Source organism: Malus domestica, chromosome 04 (assembly GCF_042453785.1).
Source record: "Malus domestica chromosome 04, GDT2T_hap1".
Classification (NCBI taxonomy): domain Eukaryota; kingdom Viridiplantae; phylum Streptophyta; class Magnoliopsida; order Rosales; family Rosaceae; genus Malus; species Malus domestica.
In genome coordinates this window covers 8,985,199-9,003,377 of record NC_091664.1, presented here as the reverse complement: position 1 = coordinate 9,003,377, position 18,179 = coordinate 8,985,199, and the positions used below count along the sequence as shown (strand labels likewise).

Below are 18,179 nucleotides of genomic sequence, written 5' to 3'. Positions count from 1 at the left end.
TTGTAGTACCTGGGTCTCTCTCTTGTGTTTCCTCATATGATAATCGATTAATGTCGGGTTTCTCATGAGCACGTACGATTAAAGTAAGAATTCGTTTGAACTACTTTTAAAATGATTGAAATTGTTACGAGTGTAAATATTTTTAGGTTCTAAAAATACTTGAAGCATGTTTTGAAAGAAAAATTAATTGTAGAAAACACTTCTAACTGCATTTTCAAAATTCACTTATGTTTTTGCTATGAATCAATTCCAAAAACATTTTTAACAAAAACGTTTTTGATTATTTTGAAAACACTTCCAAATAAAATAAAATGAAGGAAACATAGAGCCACGACGTTCAGATTAACCAATAGGTGACAAGGAAGGAAGGCCAAGTTACACCCAGGCCACCAATTCAACCCTGAATAAAGAAACAAGTCAACTCATGCAATACCTGACACGTGTAAGGCCTTATGACCACAGAAGTACCTCACTTCACTGCTACACCACATACTAAAATAGGGCAAGATATTTCCACAAAAGAGCAAGATATCTCAATCATACAAAATTAGATACCTTTATATTCAATCAATCCAAATTTAGTAACTTTATGGATATTGATTCTAAATATCTCACACTAACAGTGTATTAATTAATACCATCAATACCCTTAAAGGTCTAAAACAAGATATTTCCCTTAGACTAAAATATAACGAAACAACAATATATAAATTATAATTATTTTTACACGCATAAACAACAGAAATTTTTTTTTTAATGGCAAAAATTAAATCAAAAAATAAACGCATAGTGTCCTTTAGGGATGATGAATAGACCTGTATAAAATATCTATTACTTTGAGAAGCTCCACAGATTGACGTCATCATCATTGCTTCCCATATCATCCCAGTTCATGTTGCTACCAGCTGAACGGCGAGGTGGAGAGAGCAGAAGCCCTTCCGCCATACTATCAAGCAACCTTGGCATGGCGAACATTTCCTCCTCATCCAAGTAAAACGAGCTGCCACTTTGCTCCGCACCTCCACAATCGCTTTGCTCCGCACCTCCACAATCGCTTTGCTCCGCACATCCACAATCCTTCTCCCCCTCCATTTTCTTGCTCTCCTTCTCATCATCCCCACTTTCCGACACTCCGCCAAACTCGGCTGGCCTGAATGTCTCTGCAGCCTCCGCGGCCGCCCGCCTGATATCCACTGAATCAGTGGAAGCCGGGACAGGCAGGCGCCATGCGGAGTCTGCAAAATTGAGGCAGGCAAGCCTCCCTCTAAAGGCCAATGCCGCCACGTCATGCGCCCGAGCTGCCATCTCTGCCGTTGGATAAGTTCCGAGCCATATCCTCGACTTCTTCTTGTTTGGTTCTCTCATTTCGCACACCCACTTGTCGTTGTTCCTCCTCCTCACTCCTCTGTAAACGGGGTGCCTTGTCTCGTTGAAAACTCTCCTCCCCGCTCGCTTCTTCGGCGTGCTGGACGCCAAAATGACCTCCTCATCGGAGAACGAAGTCGGCTGGCTTCGAGTCGTGACGCTTTCGGAACTCGATTCGGGCCTTTCGGCGGAATCGGAGAGTTGTCTGGAGATCGTGTTCATTTGTTCTGCTGCGTCGGAGAAAGCTGTGAGTTGAGAGTGTGTTTTAGCACAAGTTTTGGGGTTGCAGGCTGACAACTGGGGAGAGAGTGAGGTGGCTTTTATAGCTTTGGATTGGGAGGGTCTTGAGTGGGCCCCGGGTCCATGCGAGTTGCACACGGAGAGTGAGGAGGACGCCACGTGGAGAAATGTTGCCCACATAGGCAACTTCCGGTGTTCCCACACACAAAAACAGAGTGTGACAATGTAGAGAAAATATATAGAATGATTTGACTTTGACATTGTGAGGACCGTTGGAAGCTGGCAGAAGGAAACCTACCCAACTAAGTATAGTTCGTATTTTATTTTATTTTAAATATACTACGGAGAATTTAAAATTTAAAAATATTACAATAAAACATCATTAATCACAAAATAATAAGTAAAACTCAAATACTGGTCCGAATTCATCATAACTGTACGTGTTATTCATTTTTTCTTTTTTGTTACTGAAATTGTGGCACCTTTTAATGTTGATGTGTTGTGTGTGAAGTGTGTGTGCTGTGGATCCCAGGTAAGTTCCTTGCCGTAACATTTTTCCGGTTGTCCCTTTTTGCTCTCACATGGAGGAAACCACTTCTTGATATATATTTGAATACAATTGTTATCTCATACAATATTTTTAAAATATATATTATATATTCAAACTTTTATTTTAATTACAACTTCATACATTAGTTAATCAAATTGTTAATTTGATCGTTAAATCAAACTGTGTGAACTGTTCGTCACGCTTTTTTGTTGATGTGGGAGTCAGTAATATGCCACATAGGACACAATAGCAATTCACGGGTTTTGGCACTATTCATAAGTTACAGTAAGATTAGGTTGATTTTGATTTATCTACCTTTTTGCCATTCTTCACAAAAATGGGTTGATTTTGTTTTATTTACCGTTTTGCCATTTCGACTTTTGGGCCTAATGTGGCCTTCGGTTTGGATTTGGCCTGGTTTCAAATCCAACGGGTGAGGGTGAAAGATGGGTGGGCACGAGGGAGGAGAGCGGCACCAGGTGGGGAAATGTTGCTGGCATATATGGTCAAGTTCCGAAGTTCCCAACACACGCACACAAAAATAGACACAATGTGGAGAATATATAGATTGATTTGACTTTAACCATATGAAGACTGGGGACAGGTGGCAGAAGGAAGCTTACTGAATTAAGATGGTGATTTTTAAGAAAGTACCGGATTTCGTTCGTAAGTTGATACAACGGCATATGAAATTATGAATACATGCACTCGGTTTCATAAGATTTCTTGCAAATTAGATTCAAAAATAAGTTTTTTAAGTTAAAACGATATTTAAGATTTGCTTAACTTTTACTTCGGTTCCTGAGATTTGAAATAGATAGAATTGGTCCATGAGTTTATTCATAATCAATCATTTTAGTTATTCTGCGAAAAATCTCTATAAAATAATAAAAATACTCTCAATTTTAGTCAAATTATTTTGGCATATTGTTTATTAAATTGAGGATAATTCTGTCATTTTGATCCGTATTTAACATAATTTTTCACTTAATGACCAAAATGATTGATAGTGGACAATCTCATGAACCACTTCTATTGATTTCAAATTTCAAGGATCAAAGTGAAGAGTTATACAAATTTTGAAAATCATTTTGACCGAAAAACATTAAAAATATTATAATAAAGCATAAGTAGTTACAAATTAATGAGTAAACTATAAGCACAAGAAGAACCGCACACGTTATTTACTTGTTCTTTTCTTTTTGTACTGAAATTGGCACGTTTTGATGTGGATGTGTTACGTGCGAAGTGTGTGCTGTGGATCCCAGCTAAGTTCTTTGCGGCAATATTTTTTGCGGTTGTCCATTTTTGCTGTCCCACTTGGAGGAAACCACTTCATATTTACATTATCGGATAACAGAAATCTCATACATTTAAAAAGAAATAAATAAATAAATCTCATAGACAAACTTGTATTTTAGTTGTAATTTTCTACATCTGTTACTCAAATCTTCAAATTAACATAGAAAATAGAATTTTTTAGAAATGTTAATCTAAGAAGGAAAATATTTTAAATATAATTTGTTTTAAAGAATAACCTAAATCACGCTGTCACTGATGGCACCTCTTTCTGGAACTTTTGCAACGGACTCGGATCCTTCTTATGCGAAGCCAGCGGACGGTTTTATCCTGGCCGTTGATGTACAATCCTGCGGCACAAATTAATTCAATTATTTTTTCACTTTTTCGGGGAACCTCGTCGTCGTCCGCAACCCAACCCTTCCCCGCTACCCTTTCGTCACCGAATTTGCTAGAAGACTAACCTTCATATCTCCAGAAATCAGAAGTTGCAGAAAAGATTCCATGAAATTATTGTGTATGCTAGAAGATTGACCTTCATATCTCTAAAAATAGAGCAAAAACCAACAAGGAAAAAGGGGGAAAAAATCTCACTAGTTGCGCAATCCATAGAGAGGTTGGGGATTTTGTGTGAATTGTTGGGTGAGGGATGAGATGGGTTTATGGGAAGAGGAGGTGATGAAGATTGAGGGTTTTAGTTGCACCTGGTCAGGCAGATGGAGAGACTCTGCCATTAATTTGGTTGCATCGCTTGTTTGGGTAGAGAGAGACGGTGAGAGAAGGAGGGCCGGTGGAGTATCATTTTCCGTGAAAACGCAGTAAATATTGGTATTGATTTTTCTACACCTTTGCAGACCTCTGTCGAGCATCGTCATCATCATTGACTATCACCAAACGAAAATTATAATTACAAGAAATTGACAATCACAACGCAGTCGGACTTCAGCCGGAACTCGGAACTTGATTCTAATCTCTCTGGCGGTGGTTCAATTTCCGGTAGGAGGTCCTGAAGTCACATTCAACTTCGATGAGCTGCTGTGTCGCAAATTTTCAACTTCAGTAGAGAAGGGATTTAGAAGCTCAAGGCTCAAACCAGCAACAATAAATGGTAAAAAAATGAAGAAGTTTGCTGAGCGTCGTTGAGATTCTTAGGACCCTCAGTAACGATGTCGATTCTCTAAAATTGGTTCAAAATCTTTGTTTGGGTTAAAACTGGAACTTTGGGCTCAAAAAGAAGTTAGCCCAGAAGAAGGTCTAGAAGGAAGGAAGCCCAAGGCTCAGTCGAAGCCCAGAAGGCGGAAGAAGCCCTTTTCCCGACTAAGTGCAGATCACTTGAGTCACTTGCTCACCTACCTAGAAGTCAAGTGGTGTAGATTAGCCAGCTAATCAGCCCAAAAGTACTTTACAATGGCAGTACAAGTAAAAAGCTGATGAGTCACTACCATTTAGCCGCATTTAGGCAAGATCGATGCTGCAGGCAGCCAAGCCAAATCATCTATAAAAAGGGAAAGAGAAATCAGAGATAGGGACACTCAATCAAACAAACAAATACACAAACTCTGCTCAAGTCAGATTTGCATACGAAGCTGTAGTCAGTACCAAGCCTTCATCATTTTCAGGATCAACCTTCACCAAAAGCCTTTGTAAAAGCTCTGCTACCTTTCTGAATCTTGCTGTAGTATCAATCCCCTCATGTAAACTCATCTCTCAATTTCCCATTCTAGCACTCAAACCCTTTATAAATCACAAAGAGAGGAAGTTGCAAGACAATCAGCCTTGCCCAACAAGGTGAAACCTTGCCCGACCCTGTTTGTTTTGTCTTTTCATTCATAAATCTAGTAATATGATGTATACTTCCTTCTGTATCCAAGTTATTTCTAGTAAGGTTATGATTAAAAGGCTTCTTGGTTTTTGGATCTGGTCGGTTTAATGGTGCCCAACCATGCAAAAGATAAAGTTGGAATCTGCACTCATAGTTTGACTAAATCTAAGTTCTAACCTTTCGGGCATAAAAGATTTATCAATCAAAGTCCTTGGTCTCAAGGCATAAAAAAGAACTTTATGTGGGCTTAACCCATCCACAACAATCCTTGATAACAAGAAGTCCGAAGTTACTTGGGGCGCAAGTAATCAGCCTATTTCTTAGTTTTACTTCTGTTATATTATGATTGCCACAGAACGTTTGAGTATAGAATTAATTCTGATGGGAAGCCTCAAGGCCTATACTTAAGGCCTTATAAAGGCACCTATCTGGGTTCGTTTTGCTCTTCGGGCTCGAGTGATTAAAGTATAACAGTTGTAATATTTCTGCAATAATGAATCAACCACTATATGTTCGAGTACTTGGTTAGTTTTGATTGCGAGCCTCAAGGCCTACACCTAAGGCCCTACAAAGGCACCTTTCATAGCTAACTTGGTCTTTCGGGCATATACAATTAAACTAAACATCTGTTTTACATCTGTCATGCTAAAGATGGTAGTGGCACGCCTGAACACCTAAAGTTAATTTTGATTGTGAGCCTCAAGGCCTACACCTAAGGCCCCACAAAGGCACCTTTCAGAATTAACTTTGTCATTCTCTTACAGCCCGCCAATAAGCAGAAGCCCGACCAACAATATCAACCGGCGCCAACCTCTTGGGGAGCTGTGTGCTTGTCGGCCAAGAAACGTCCCCATCAGAAATTCCTCTAAACGAACATAGTTTTGCACGCCTGATGAGATCTCTTGATCAAATCTTACTTGTCAAAGAAATATGTCAAAAATACCTGAAGATTTAAAAAGGCTGGCTGTTCTAGAAAAAATAATTAATGAAGGCTTGCAAACTACCTTGTTGCAAATGTTGCAAAGATTGGAAAACGCCTTCGCATGCTTCAGAAGGAAAACAGACTTGGTTATGGGACCAACTATTCTCATATCTTTACCTCTACTTGGGGAAAAAGATGATGGGGAAGAAGAAAGAAAAAAGCTTGAGGCCAGCCAGCTAGATGAAGAAATGACCTTGGTAAAAAACCCATCTAGCCCATTAATATTCTTACAGAAAGATCAGGGGCAAGTCGAAGCAATAGTGGACAAGCATGCAGATTCCTTTTCAGAGGCCCCCGTAAATATGATTAATTTAGCATGGGTCGAGAAGGGGAATGGAAAGGTTGCAAGAGAGACAGAAGAAGAAAGGCCGACTGACAAATCCACAAAAGGGGTGATCAACTTGCCTGAACATCCAAAAGCAGCTATAATCAAAGGGATGGTTATGTGCAGTAGATGCTAATGCGAGTGTGAGCTTGAAATACTGCCAGCAGGAGTCCTCATTGATCATGAGCTGATCAGGAGGAAATAAGAAGAAGAAAGAAAAGAAGCCCGCAAGAAAGCTAGGCGGACAGCAGGAAGAGATACTTCCCGAAGTGTTTTTCAGCGGTTGGAAGAGGATTCCCAACCTAGAGCTTTATCAGAAGTGTTTCGCAATCATGAAGCTTCTGAGGAGGCGGAAGGCAAGGAGGCCAAAGGTCCAAAAAAGAAGGAGATAGGGCATCCTCAATATGGCCATACAGGAAGAGAAGTCAAAAGGAATGATAGGATAACAAATCCTGTCAAAAAAGATAATCCTGCCCATCTCGGGCGAAAATGGTACATGGTCGGGAAAAATGGGCAACCCGCCAAACAAATGGGAGCCTCCATTATTAGAAGGGTCCAGAGGCAGCACAAAGCCTACATGAACTCTTTAAAGACTCCCGCGACGTCTGAAGCCTCTAAGAATCAAAAGTTTGAAAAAACATCATCTGGGGGAAGTAGTAAGTTCCACTAGAGGAGTAAAAAAGAGGTAGAGAGGGCTAATAGCAAAACAGAAGGCGAAGGAAACCATGTACCAAAAAGCCTACACTCTGGGAAGTACAAGATCTTGAGGAGAGCTCAAGAAGATATGATAATGATGCCAACTCCCGGATGGAGGACATAACCTATTTGTTTTGGAACTATTTCACCCGAAAAGAGACTCCCTTCTATATCATTAGTGGATCCTTTCGACGAAGTGCCAAATTAGATACTAGATTCAGGCATAAATCAACAGGAAGGGGTATTAGAACCACTGCTCCCAAAAGATGCGATTGCCTGGTTATATGAGTTTATGGGCCAAATCGGGAGCAAGAAATAAGACTTTCCAGAGCCTAGCAATTTTCATATCAACATGATGTATGTGTTATCCGTCATGTTTGGTGCCGAGCCTGATCAGCCCGCCACTATGGAAGGTGACTATTTGACAGCAGAGCCAATGATGGCCCATATCAGTGTTAAAGTAGCTAGAAATGGAGAGTTGGGAAAAATTGAATCATCCGAGACATCCAAAGATAGTCCATTAAGGATCTATACAGATAAAATAGTGTTCAGCCGCCCAAACATGTTACTAGCCAACCATCTTAAGCCAATATATGTCGTAGCTCATTTGGATGGGGTGCCCTTTAAAAGGGTTTTGATTGATGGTGGAGCAGTTGTTAACGTACTACCAGCCAAGCAAATGAAGAAGATGGGGGAAAGGTGTAGAAGATCTCATTCCCACGGACCTCACGGTTTCGAGCTTCTCGGGCGCTATCACCAAAACTCATGGGATATTGCCCTTAGAAGTGGACTTAGGATCCAAACAAATCATGTTGGCATTCTTTGTGGTGGATTGCACTTCCACCTATAGAGCATTACTCGGAAGGGACTAGATACATCAAAGTCTCGCCATACCCTCCACTCTACATCAGCAAGTTGCTGTTTACCATTAGCCAGAGACGGAAGGACCAGGCTTTTGGGGGATGGTGGAGGCCGAATCACGACCATTTCTCCCTACCATCAACGTTGCGGAGGCAAGTTTCTACAATCCCAATGTAGGAATTCTGCAGTGTTCAGGAGCAGATAAGAACGACCGCCTTACCAAGGTGACGGCCCAAAAACTCTTAGAACAAGGAATGCTCCTCACTGTAGAGGAATAGGATAGACCCTGCATCATCCCAACATCCCAACGCCATCAATGACAGAACAAAAGAGAAAGGATTAGGTAATGGCAGTCAAGTCCTTGATAAAAAAATTGTTGGTGTATGAGAGAGGAAGAAAGCAAGAAATTGAGCTCTTAGAAAAAGAAGAGCAGGAATGGCAGCTAGAAACTCCAACCAGCCAGGATAAAAGCAGAGAAGAGCTTTGTGGAAAAGAATTGGATGCGGCTATACGAATGGCTGAGTGCATATATGACTTCGATGGGCCAGACGACTTGCCCGAAAGCCCGGAGTTAGTTGAATTTTTATGCGCAGAGCTTGACAAGCCACTACCAGAAGTTCAAGATCTTTTGGAAGTCATTGATTTGGGGACAAAAGGAGATCCAAGACCTATACAAATCAGTGGCTTGTTAAAGACTAATGATCGGGCAAAGATTGTCTGTCTTCTGTAAGAATTTAAAGATTGTTTTGCTTAGCATTATACTGAGATGCCAGGTTTAGATTCAACCTTGGTGGAACACAGAATGCCCATCAATGAGGGACATAAACCTGTTAAACAAGCGCCACGAATGATGTCAAAAGAAATAGAAGAAAATGTTAAAGAAGAAATTGAAAGACTAGTAAAAGCTGGATTTATTAGACCTGCCAAATATGTGGAGTGGTTGGCCAACATTGTACCCGTTTTAAAAGCCATAACAAAACCAGTACGATGTTGTGTTGATTACAGAAATATTAATGGCGCTACACCAAAAGATGAATATCCCATGCCCATGGCTGATCTATCCATAGATGCAGTGGCAAAACACAAAGTCTTATATTTTATGGATGGAAATGCTGGTATAATCAGATAAAGATGGCCCAAGAAGATATACACAAAATAACTTTTAGGTGTTTCAGGCATGTGGGATCATATGAATACCTAGTCATGCCATTCGGGCTCAAGAATGCTGGTGAAACCTATCAAAGGGAAATGAATGCCATCTTTCATAATTTGATTAGCCAGAACATGGAGGTGTACATCGATGACATCGTGGTGAAATCCAAAACAGAAGAGCAGCATCTGATAGACCTCAGACAAGCTTTGACAAGGTTGAGGATCCATAAACTAAAAATGAATCCAAAGAAGTGCGTGTTTGGAGTGAGAGCGGGCAACTTCTTGGGATTCCTGGTTCATCAAATAGGTGTAAAAGTGGACAAAAACAAGTCTCGGGCAATAATGGAGTCACTTCGCCCATTAACATGGTGCAACTTCAGAGGTTGCTAGGCAAAATTAATTTCTTAAGGAGATTCATTATCAATTTAGCGGGCAAGATCCAGCTGCTGACTCCTCTGCTGAGACTGAAAGATAAAGAAAATTTTGAGTGGGGACCACCACACCAAAAGGCTTTTGACAGCATCAAAGCCTATTTGACTTCTCCACCAGTGTTGGTACCACCTCAAAGAGGAAAACCCTTGAAACTATATATCTCTGCTTCAGAGAAATCAATCGGGAGTTTACTAGCCCAAAACAATGAAGGCGGGAAAGAACAGGCGGTGTACTACCTCAGTAGAATTCTGACTGAGGTAGAAACAAGATACTCCCTAGTAGAAAGATTGTGCATAGCTCTGTATTTCACTGCTAGTAAGTTGAGGCATTACATGTTACCTTGTCACGTGCACATCATTGCCAAAACAGATGTGATAAAGTATATGTTGTCAAAACCAATGCTAACAGGAAGGATTGGGAAGTGGATTCTAGCATTATCAGAGTTCAGCTTTCAATATGTACCCCAAATGGCGGTCAAGGGCTAAGTAATTGTCGACTTCTTGACAGAGCATCAAGAGTCTCAAGATGAGATTATTAATATCCAGGGGACCCTGGAGGTGACTAGTGTTTGGATCCCACCAGGCAAGGGCATCTCGGGCAAAGAAGAGTGGGTTCAACAAGAAATAAAAAGAGTTACTGGCCTATGAATTACTCCTTGGATGCTGTATTTTGATGATTCTTGCACTCAGAAGGCTTTTGGAGCTAGGATTGTCATCATAAATCCCCAAGGGGTTCACCATTATTACTCGTTCCTTCTATATTACCAAGGGAGCACTAACAATCGGGCAGAATATGAAGCCTTAATAATTGGCTTGGAAATCTTGATAGATCTGGGGGCAATGGAGGTAGAGGTGTTTGGTGATTCAGAGTTAGTGATAAACCAGCTAAATAAAGAATACAAGTGCAGACATATCACCATGGCTGGGTATTATTTGGCGGCCACGCAATTGTTGAGCTACTAGGATTCAAATATATCAGTTAATCATGTCCCTAGGGGATCCAATCTGGCGACCAACGAGATGGCACAAGTTGCCTCAGGAGTACCAATCCAGGAAAGGAAATATGGAGTAGATGTTGAAATTCAAAGAAGAAATCTTCCTTCTATCCTAGAAAAGGGATTTAGTCTAGATGTAATGGTTCTAAAAACCGAGATGAAAGACTGGAGATCGCCTATCATTCATCATTTAAAATATCCTTCTTCACCCACAAGAGAATAATAGATAGCAAGCAACTAAGTATGTCTTATGAGTGAAGAACCTGCTAAGGAAAACTCCAGATGGGCTATTATTGAAATGCCTAGGCCAAGAGGAATCTATGAGAGTAATGGCCAAAGTACATGAAGGAATATGCGGGGCACATCAAGCTGGAACGAAGATGAGGTGGTTACTTAGGAGGTATGGGTATTTCTGGCCCGACATAGAAAAAGATTGCAAGTCCTATGCTCGAGGCTGTGAAGAATATCAAAGGCATGGACCCCTCAAACATGTGCCTTCAGTACCTTTAAATCCAGTGGTCAAGCCTTGGCCCTTCAGAGGGTGGGCAATGGACTTCATTAGGCAGATTTATCTAGCTTCTAGCAAAGGGCATACTTTCATAATTGTGGCGATGGATTACTTTACCAAATGGGTAGACGCCTCGGCTGTAAAGACCATAACCTCAGCTGCAGTCAAGAAATTTATTGAGACCAAGATTCTGCACAGGTTTGGGGTGCCCGAAACTATAGTCACGGATCGTGGGCCATTTTTTATTTCAAAAGAAGTTGAAGAATTTGCAAACAAATATAAAATAAAGATGGTCCAGTCCAGTCCTTACTACCCTCAGTCAAATGGCCAGGCAGAGGCTAACAACAAGATTTTGATAAACATTATTAAAAGAATGGTGATAGATAGTCTAGAAAGGTGGCATGAAAAGCTAGGGAATACTTTATGGGCATACCGAACCTCTAAGAGGGCAGGAACAGGGATAACTCCTTATGCTTTGACTTTCAGGCAAAATGCGGTTCTTCCCATGGAAATCAATGTAAGTTCTGTCAGAATTCAAAATCAATTTGGGTTACACAGTGAAGAGTACATAGAAGCCATGTGTCAAGGGATTGAAGACTTAGATGTAGCTCGAATTGAGGCCTTAAACCAGATTCAAGAAGGGAAAAGAGTTGTTGCCCGAACTTATAACAAAAAGGTAAAGCTGAAGTCTTTTAAGGAAAAAGATTTAGTATGGAAGGCAGTCATCCCTCTAGGAGCTCAGTTTAGGGGCTTTGGGAAATAGAGCCCGACATGGGAAGGTCATTTCATTGTTAGCCAAGTATTAGACAAGGGAGGATACTACTTGGTAGACATCGGAGGAAATTGGCAGAAACATCCCATCAATGTCAAATTCTTAAAAAAGTACTGTCCTACATTATGCGATGTTAGGGATTGTTATATTGAAGAAGATGTAAAATAAAGTAGGCTCTGGGGTGCCGGAGTGCAGTGTTTGTTCATCAACCATTCAAGAAAACAGAAAGATAAAAGTTGTTAAAATGATGTTTTATTCATTTCGAAAAATTGGTGAAATTTACATCAGATTCAGCTCCAATGTGCTATGCTCGATTCCTTCTAGTTACAGTGGTGTCTCGACCAGTTTTCTGGTGTCTTCATGGACAAAACCCAATCAGGTGATCAGGTTGTGCGGCTAAGATGAGCCTAGTAGATGACCTTCAATGCGAACCTTCACCAGGTATGATGATGAAGTCTGATTTATCGAGGTAACTACCAGGATGGTGATCCCTCGACCAAACTTGTAAAAGTTCAAGCTCAGAACGAGGAAACCGCCTGACCAAAAGTGTTGGGGATAATGGGGTGTTTGACCAAAGGTGTTGGAGATAGTAGTTATTTGACGAAAATCCTTTTTCTCACGTTTTAGGAAACTCCACATGAGTCTTGAGGAACCCATTTCCCTAGTTTTAGAAGAAAGCTTAGAAGGCAGAAACGCCCGAGGGAGATAAAGGGGAAGGTTGAAGATGATCTGTTGGCTTGACATAAGAAGCTTTTGGCTTAAGTTATTTGTTAAAAAATGAAGATTTGAGACGAAATTGATAGGAACATCAGAGGATAGCTCAAAGGTCGTGGGCAGAGCAAGAAACGCGAAATTGCATTAATCCCGTCCAGAAGACACAAGTTCCGAGAGCAGGCGTACATACACATGCGGCTATTCAATCAATATTGGCACCTGGAATTCCAGCCTGAATATTAATTGAAGGGGGCACTGGTTAGGTTAAAACTGGAACTTTGGGCTCAAAAGGAAGTTAGCCCAGAAGAAGGTCTAGAAGGAATGAAGCCCAAGGCTCAACTGAAGCCTAGAAGGCGGAAGAAGCCTTTTTCCCGACTAAGTGCAGATCACTTGAGCCACTTGCTCACCTACCTAAAAGTCAAGTGGTGTAGACTAGCCAACTAATCAGCCCAAAAGTACTTTACAATGGCAGTACAAGTAAAAAGCTGATGAGTCACTACCCTTTAGCCGCATTCGGGCAAGATCGATGTTGCAGGCAGCCAAGCCAAATCATCTATAAAAAGGGAAAGAGAAATTAGAGATAGGGACACTCAATCAAACAAACAAATACACAAACTCTGCTCAAGCCATATTTGCATACGAAGCTGTAGTCAGAACCAAGCCTTCATCATTTTCAGGATCAACCTTCACCAAAAGCCTTTGTAAAAGCTCTACTACCTTGTTTGAATCTTGTTGTAGTATCGATTCCCTCTTGTAAACTCATCTCCCAATCTCCCCTTCTAGCACTCAAACCCTTTGTAAATCACAAAGAGAGGAAGTTGTAAGATGATCAGCCTTGCCCGACAAGGTGAAACCTTGCCCGACCCTCTTTGTTCTGTCTTTTCATTCATAAATCTAGTAATATGATGTATACTTCCATCTGTATCCAAGTTATTTCTAGCAAGTTTATGATTAAAAGGCTTCTTGGTTTTTGGATTTGGTCGGTTTAATGGTGCCCAACCATGCAAAAGATAAAGTTATAATCTGCACTCATAGTTTGACCAGATCTAAGTTCTAACCTTTCGGGCATAAAAGATTTATCAATCAAAAGTCCTTGGTCTCAAGGCATAAAAAAGAACTTTATGTGGACTTAACCCATCCACGACAATCCTTGATAACAAGAAGTCTGAAGTTACTTGGGGCGCAAGTAATCAACCTATTTCTTAGTTTTACTTCTGTTATATTATGATTGCCACAGAACGTTTGAGTATAGAATTAATTCTGATGGGAAGCCTCAAGGCCTATACTCAAGGCCCTACAAAGGCACCTATCTAGGTTCGTTCTGCTCTTCGGGCTCGGGTGATTAAAGTATAACAGTTGTAATACTTCTACAACAATGAACGAACCACTATATGTTCGAGTACTTGGTTAGTTTTGATTGTGAGCCTCAAGGCCTACACCTAAGGCCCTATAAAGGCACCTTTCATAGCTAACTTGGTCTCTCGGGCATATACAATTAAACTAAACATCTGTTTTACATCTGTCTTGCTAAAGATGGCAGTGGCACGCCTGAACACCTAAAGTTAATTTTGATTGTGAGCCTCAAGGCCTACACCTAAGGCCCCACAAAGGCACCTTTCAAAATTAACTCTATCCTTCTCTTACAGCCCGCCAATAAGCAGAAGCCCGACAGATAATATCAACCGGCGTCAACCTCTTAGGGAGCTGTGTGCTCGTCGACCAGGAAACGTCCCCATAAAAAATTCTTCCGGACAAACAATCTTAAACTCGAAATCCAAAACGACGATCGATATCTCGTCATCTCAGTTGCTTGTGAGTGCTACTTTCGCCATCCATGACGCGCGCCAAAAAGTTTCTTTCTTCCAAAATGACGTTGTTTAGATTGACGGTGAACTGCCGGCACATGCTGAAGCCGAAGCTGGATGGATTCTACCTCGGGAATGCGATTCAGAGCATCTCAACTTACACGGCGCCGGGGGAGGTGCTGTCGCACGACACACGGTGGTGCAGCTGGAAAAAAATTTATATTTTAAAAATATTTTTCCATATTAGATTAACATTTCTAAAAAAAATCTATTTTTCTATTTTGACTTATGTGGCATGTTATTAACTGTTACATCAACAAAAGAGTGGGACGCGCAATTGTCACATAATCACTTAATCGTCAAATTGATGGTTTGACTAACGGATGTATGAAATTGCAACTAAAATAGAAGTTACCCTACGATGATGTTTTTATTACAATTTCTTCCTTGAGCAAGGAATTATATTGCTCAACATGCTTGGCTAGTTTGTACATGTCATGAAAATTCAAGCCAAGGAATTTCTTTTAAAACTCCATGTTGAGGCTGTTCTGAGCTATCTTGACATACCCTTTCTCAAGAAGGGGAACGTTGCACCAATTCTTTGCTGTTTTGAAATGATGAAGATACTCGACAGGTGGCTTGTCTGATGCCTCAGCCATCATTGCCAATGAGGATACTGACACCTCCATGCTAGCTTGGTAAGACTGGTCATGAAATTTCCTGACCAAGTCATCCCAAATTTGCACCGAGTTTGACGGCAAGTTGGTAGGCGACTGAAGTCAAGGAGAAGTTGAAAAGTTGCAACTTGTGGAAATCGAGATTGGCATATCCACATTGAGTAGTGTTGATGCACAAAATCGGAAGGTCTTGGAACAACGTAAATTCGACCGTGAATATGCAAGAATGTAAAGAACACAAGATGTATCGTGGTTCACCCCAATGTTTGGGCTACGTCCACACTGATATTGTATTTCTCTGTTTTTGAGAGGATTGTGAGGGAGATAAAGCTTCTGTATGTGAGGATGAGAGCTCTTGCCATTTGTGAGGGTAATGAGGCCTTTTTATAGGCTCATCACTTATTACCTATTTGCCCCTCCATTTATTACATAATTATATTTGAGTCCCCTGAGTATTTATACGAGGTCTAAATACGGAGGCCCTAAGTATGGTACAAACAGTAGTCCCCCAAATCATCAGTCAAGGGAGTCTTTTGGCTGGAGACTTGAAATTCAGTCCATGTGTGGGCCGAAGTAACTAGATGTCGTCTAGAACTGAATACTCGATATGAGGCGGTGCTCAATGTGAAATGATGCTTAACTAGAAGTAGCACATGTTACGAGGCTGCTTGGCTTGTGGCTTATGTTGCCTTGGTTGGCTCGGCTTGTGGCGTTGAAGGTGAGGAAGTCCCTTTGATAGAATAAGGGCTTGTTCCTCAATACATGAATGATGGGCTAGAGTCGATGCTCGCATCGAGGGGGTTGCTCAGCAGGTGGTGATGCTCTCTAATGATGGTAAGGGAGTCCTTTTTATAGAATAAGGGCTCGCTCCTTAATACATAAGTGATAGGCTAAGAGTTGATGCTCGCGGCGAAGCGATTGCTCAGTTGGCGGTGATACTCTTTAATGATGGTAAGTGATGGGCTAAGTCCCCCAAGTATTTTTCATGAGGCCCAGTTGAGGCCCAATATATGGTACATAATGTAGTCCCCTAAATCTTTAGTCAATAGAGTTGTTGGCTGGAGACTTCAAATTGAATCCATGTATGGGCTGAAGTGGCGGTTGTTCGGAGGTGGTATTTGTATACCCTGAACTGAAGCTTTGTAGGTGAAGCTTTGCAAGTGAAGCTTTGAAGATTGAGCTTTTGTAAATGAAGCTTTTGAAGCTAAAGCTCTCGAAGCTGGAACTCTGTAAATGAAGCTTTCGAAACTGATTGACATGAGTGATGCTCATGAATGTTTGTGTTGATTGACATGAGTGATGCTCATGAATGTTGACATGAGTGATGCTCATGACTGTTGACATGAATGATGCTCATGAATGTTTATGTATGATTGACATGAGTGATGCTCATGTATAATTTTGGAGTACTGGACGTACTTTTGATCACCTAATGGGTGATAATAGCGGCAGGCTGCCGAATAATTTTGGAGTACTGGGCGTACTTTTGATCACCTAGTTGGTGATAATAGCAGTAGGGCGCTGAATAAATTTGAAGTCATAGGGCCTGACTCTTTTAGGCATATGGGCCTTGGCCCTCTACATAACATTCCAGCCCATTATTTTGGGCTTGTCGTTTTTTTTTATTACCCTCTGATGGGGTTTATACAGATGTCTCCGAAAGATAAGAAAAATAAATTACATCATTTAAAGCAAGGAACCCTTATCTTCCTCCTGGGTCTTCCCGTAGCTTTCTCAGAGAATGGGCAGGGAACATGCATTCCCTTTCATGATGAAAGTTTCATTGTTGGTAGGCATCTTCTTTGGTGGTCGACAAAATATTGATGCGCTGATAATAAAGATAATAAAGTTATCTTCTTCCAGTGGTCGACACTCTTTTTTGTTTGTGGCTTTTCACATGTTAGAGCATAATTTCCCACTTCCTTTCTTTTCTCTTTTTGCTTTTGCTTTCTCTATGTTCACTGCACCTTTCTTTCTATCTCTCCACCTCCACCCTCTCTGGCAGACTTGCTTTACAGCAAACACATCCATAACGTTTTTGTGGGTGGTCGACAAAAGCCATCCATATGGGTGGTCGATTAAACCCTTCAGATTCACCATTTCCGATGGCATCACTGCCCACTTTCACATCTCATCAGGCGTGGAGGTTTCACAAAATTCAACGTTACGAAAGGCATGTCTGTCTCAGTTCCCACCTGGTCCACCAAAGAGGTAACCCAAAGGAGTTCTACTAGCTTGGAAAGAGCGAGCTCATAGTCGTTACTGGCAGCAGAGCGAGCTCATTCGCTTACCTCTTCTTTAAGTTTTGCGTGGCAAACAATACCTGCTTTCATAGCCTTACTCTCTTTTCGTTTGCCAACAAGGAAAACAAACTCCATTTGTTTTCACACCATTCTGTGGCAGTAATGTTAGTGACATACAACCCCTTCTTCCTAAACCGGTGCAAAAACGAGTCAACTACCCGAGTCTTCTTCTAGGCACTATTTAACCCACCCGAATCCTCAATATCGGGTTTGGAACAACCCGACAGCCTCTTTTTCGACAAAGCAGTGATCAACTGAATAGACCTGACGCTGTTGTGGAATGAAAGCGTTGATGACCAAATTGCAGGGATGGCAGAAACGGAAGCGTGAGCGGAAACAATAGTAGGTTCGAGCAGAGCCATCTCTTCCTCGCTTACAATCTCGATTAGGATTTCTGGCACGATTGCATCGTTCCCCTTGTTGCTGTGGTTGAAAGATGAGTCGGAGATTGACTCGGACGGTGACTCGATCATTTCAGACGAGTTTGGGGAAATGTGACCATCAGAAGCGCCACGCTTATGGGCAAGTTATCGTGGTGGTTTTTAATTTCAAAAGTGTCGGAATCTCGCTAGAGCGGCTCGTCGTCATTCGCGAGACCTCGCCAGAGCTCGTCGCGCTCTTATTGTCCTTGGAGGTGAGTACAGAGGACAGGCTCATGCTCCAGCTCGTCGATGTCAGTTCG

The 18,179-nt window shown here is 41.3% G+C and overlaps 2 protein-coding genes across 2 annotated transcripts; both read right to left on the bottom strand.

Annotated features, from left to right (window-relative positions):
• Positions 1 to 510: 510 nt before the first annotated feature.
• Positions 511 to 1,654, bottom strand: LOC103433061 (dehydration-responsive element-binding protein 1D-like). The gene has a single exon (XM_029101627.2). It carries the CDS (start codon positions 1,585 to 1,587, stop codon positions 832 to 834), a length of 756 nt encoding a protein of 251 aa, XP_028957460.2. The 5' UTR covers positions 1,588 to 1,654; the 3' UTR covers positions 511 to 831.
• Positions 1,655 to 17,667: 16,013 nt separating this feature from the next.
• LOC139194975 (exonuclease V, chloroplastic) lies at positions 17,668 to 17,970 on the bottom strand. Its single transcript, XM_070820138.1, has one exon. It carries the CDS (start codon positions 17,968 to 17,970, stop codon positions 17,668 to 17,670), a length of 303 nt encoding a protein of 100 aa, XP_070676239.1.
• Between the last annotated feature and the right edge of the window lie 209 nt (positions 17,971 to 18,179).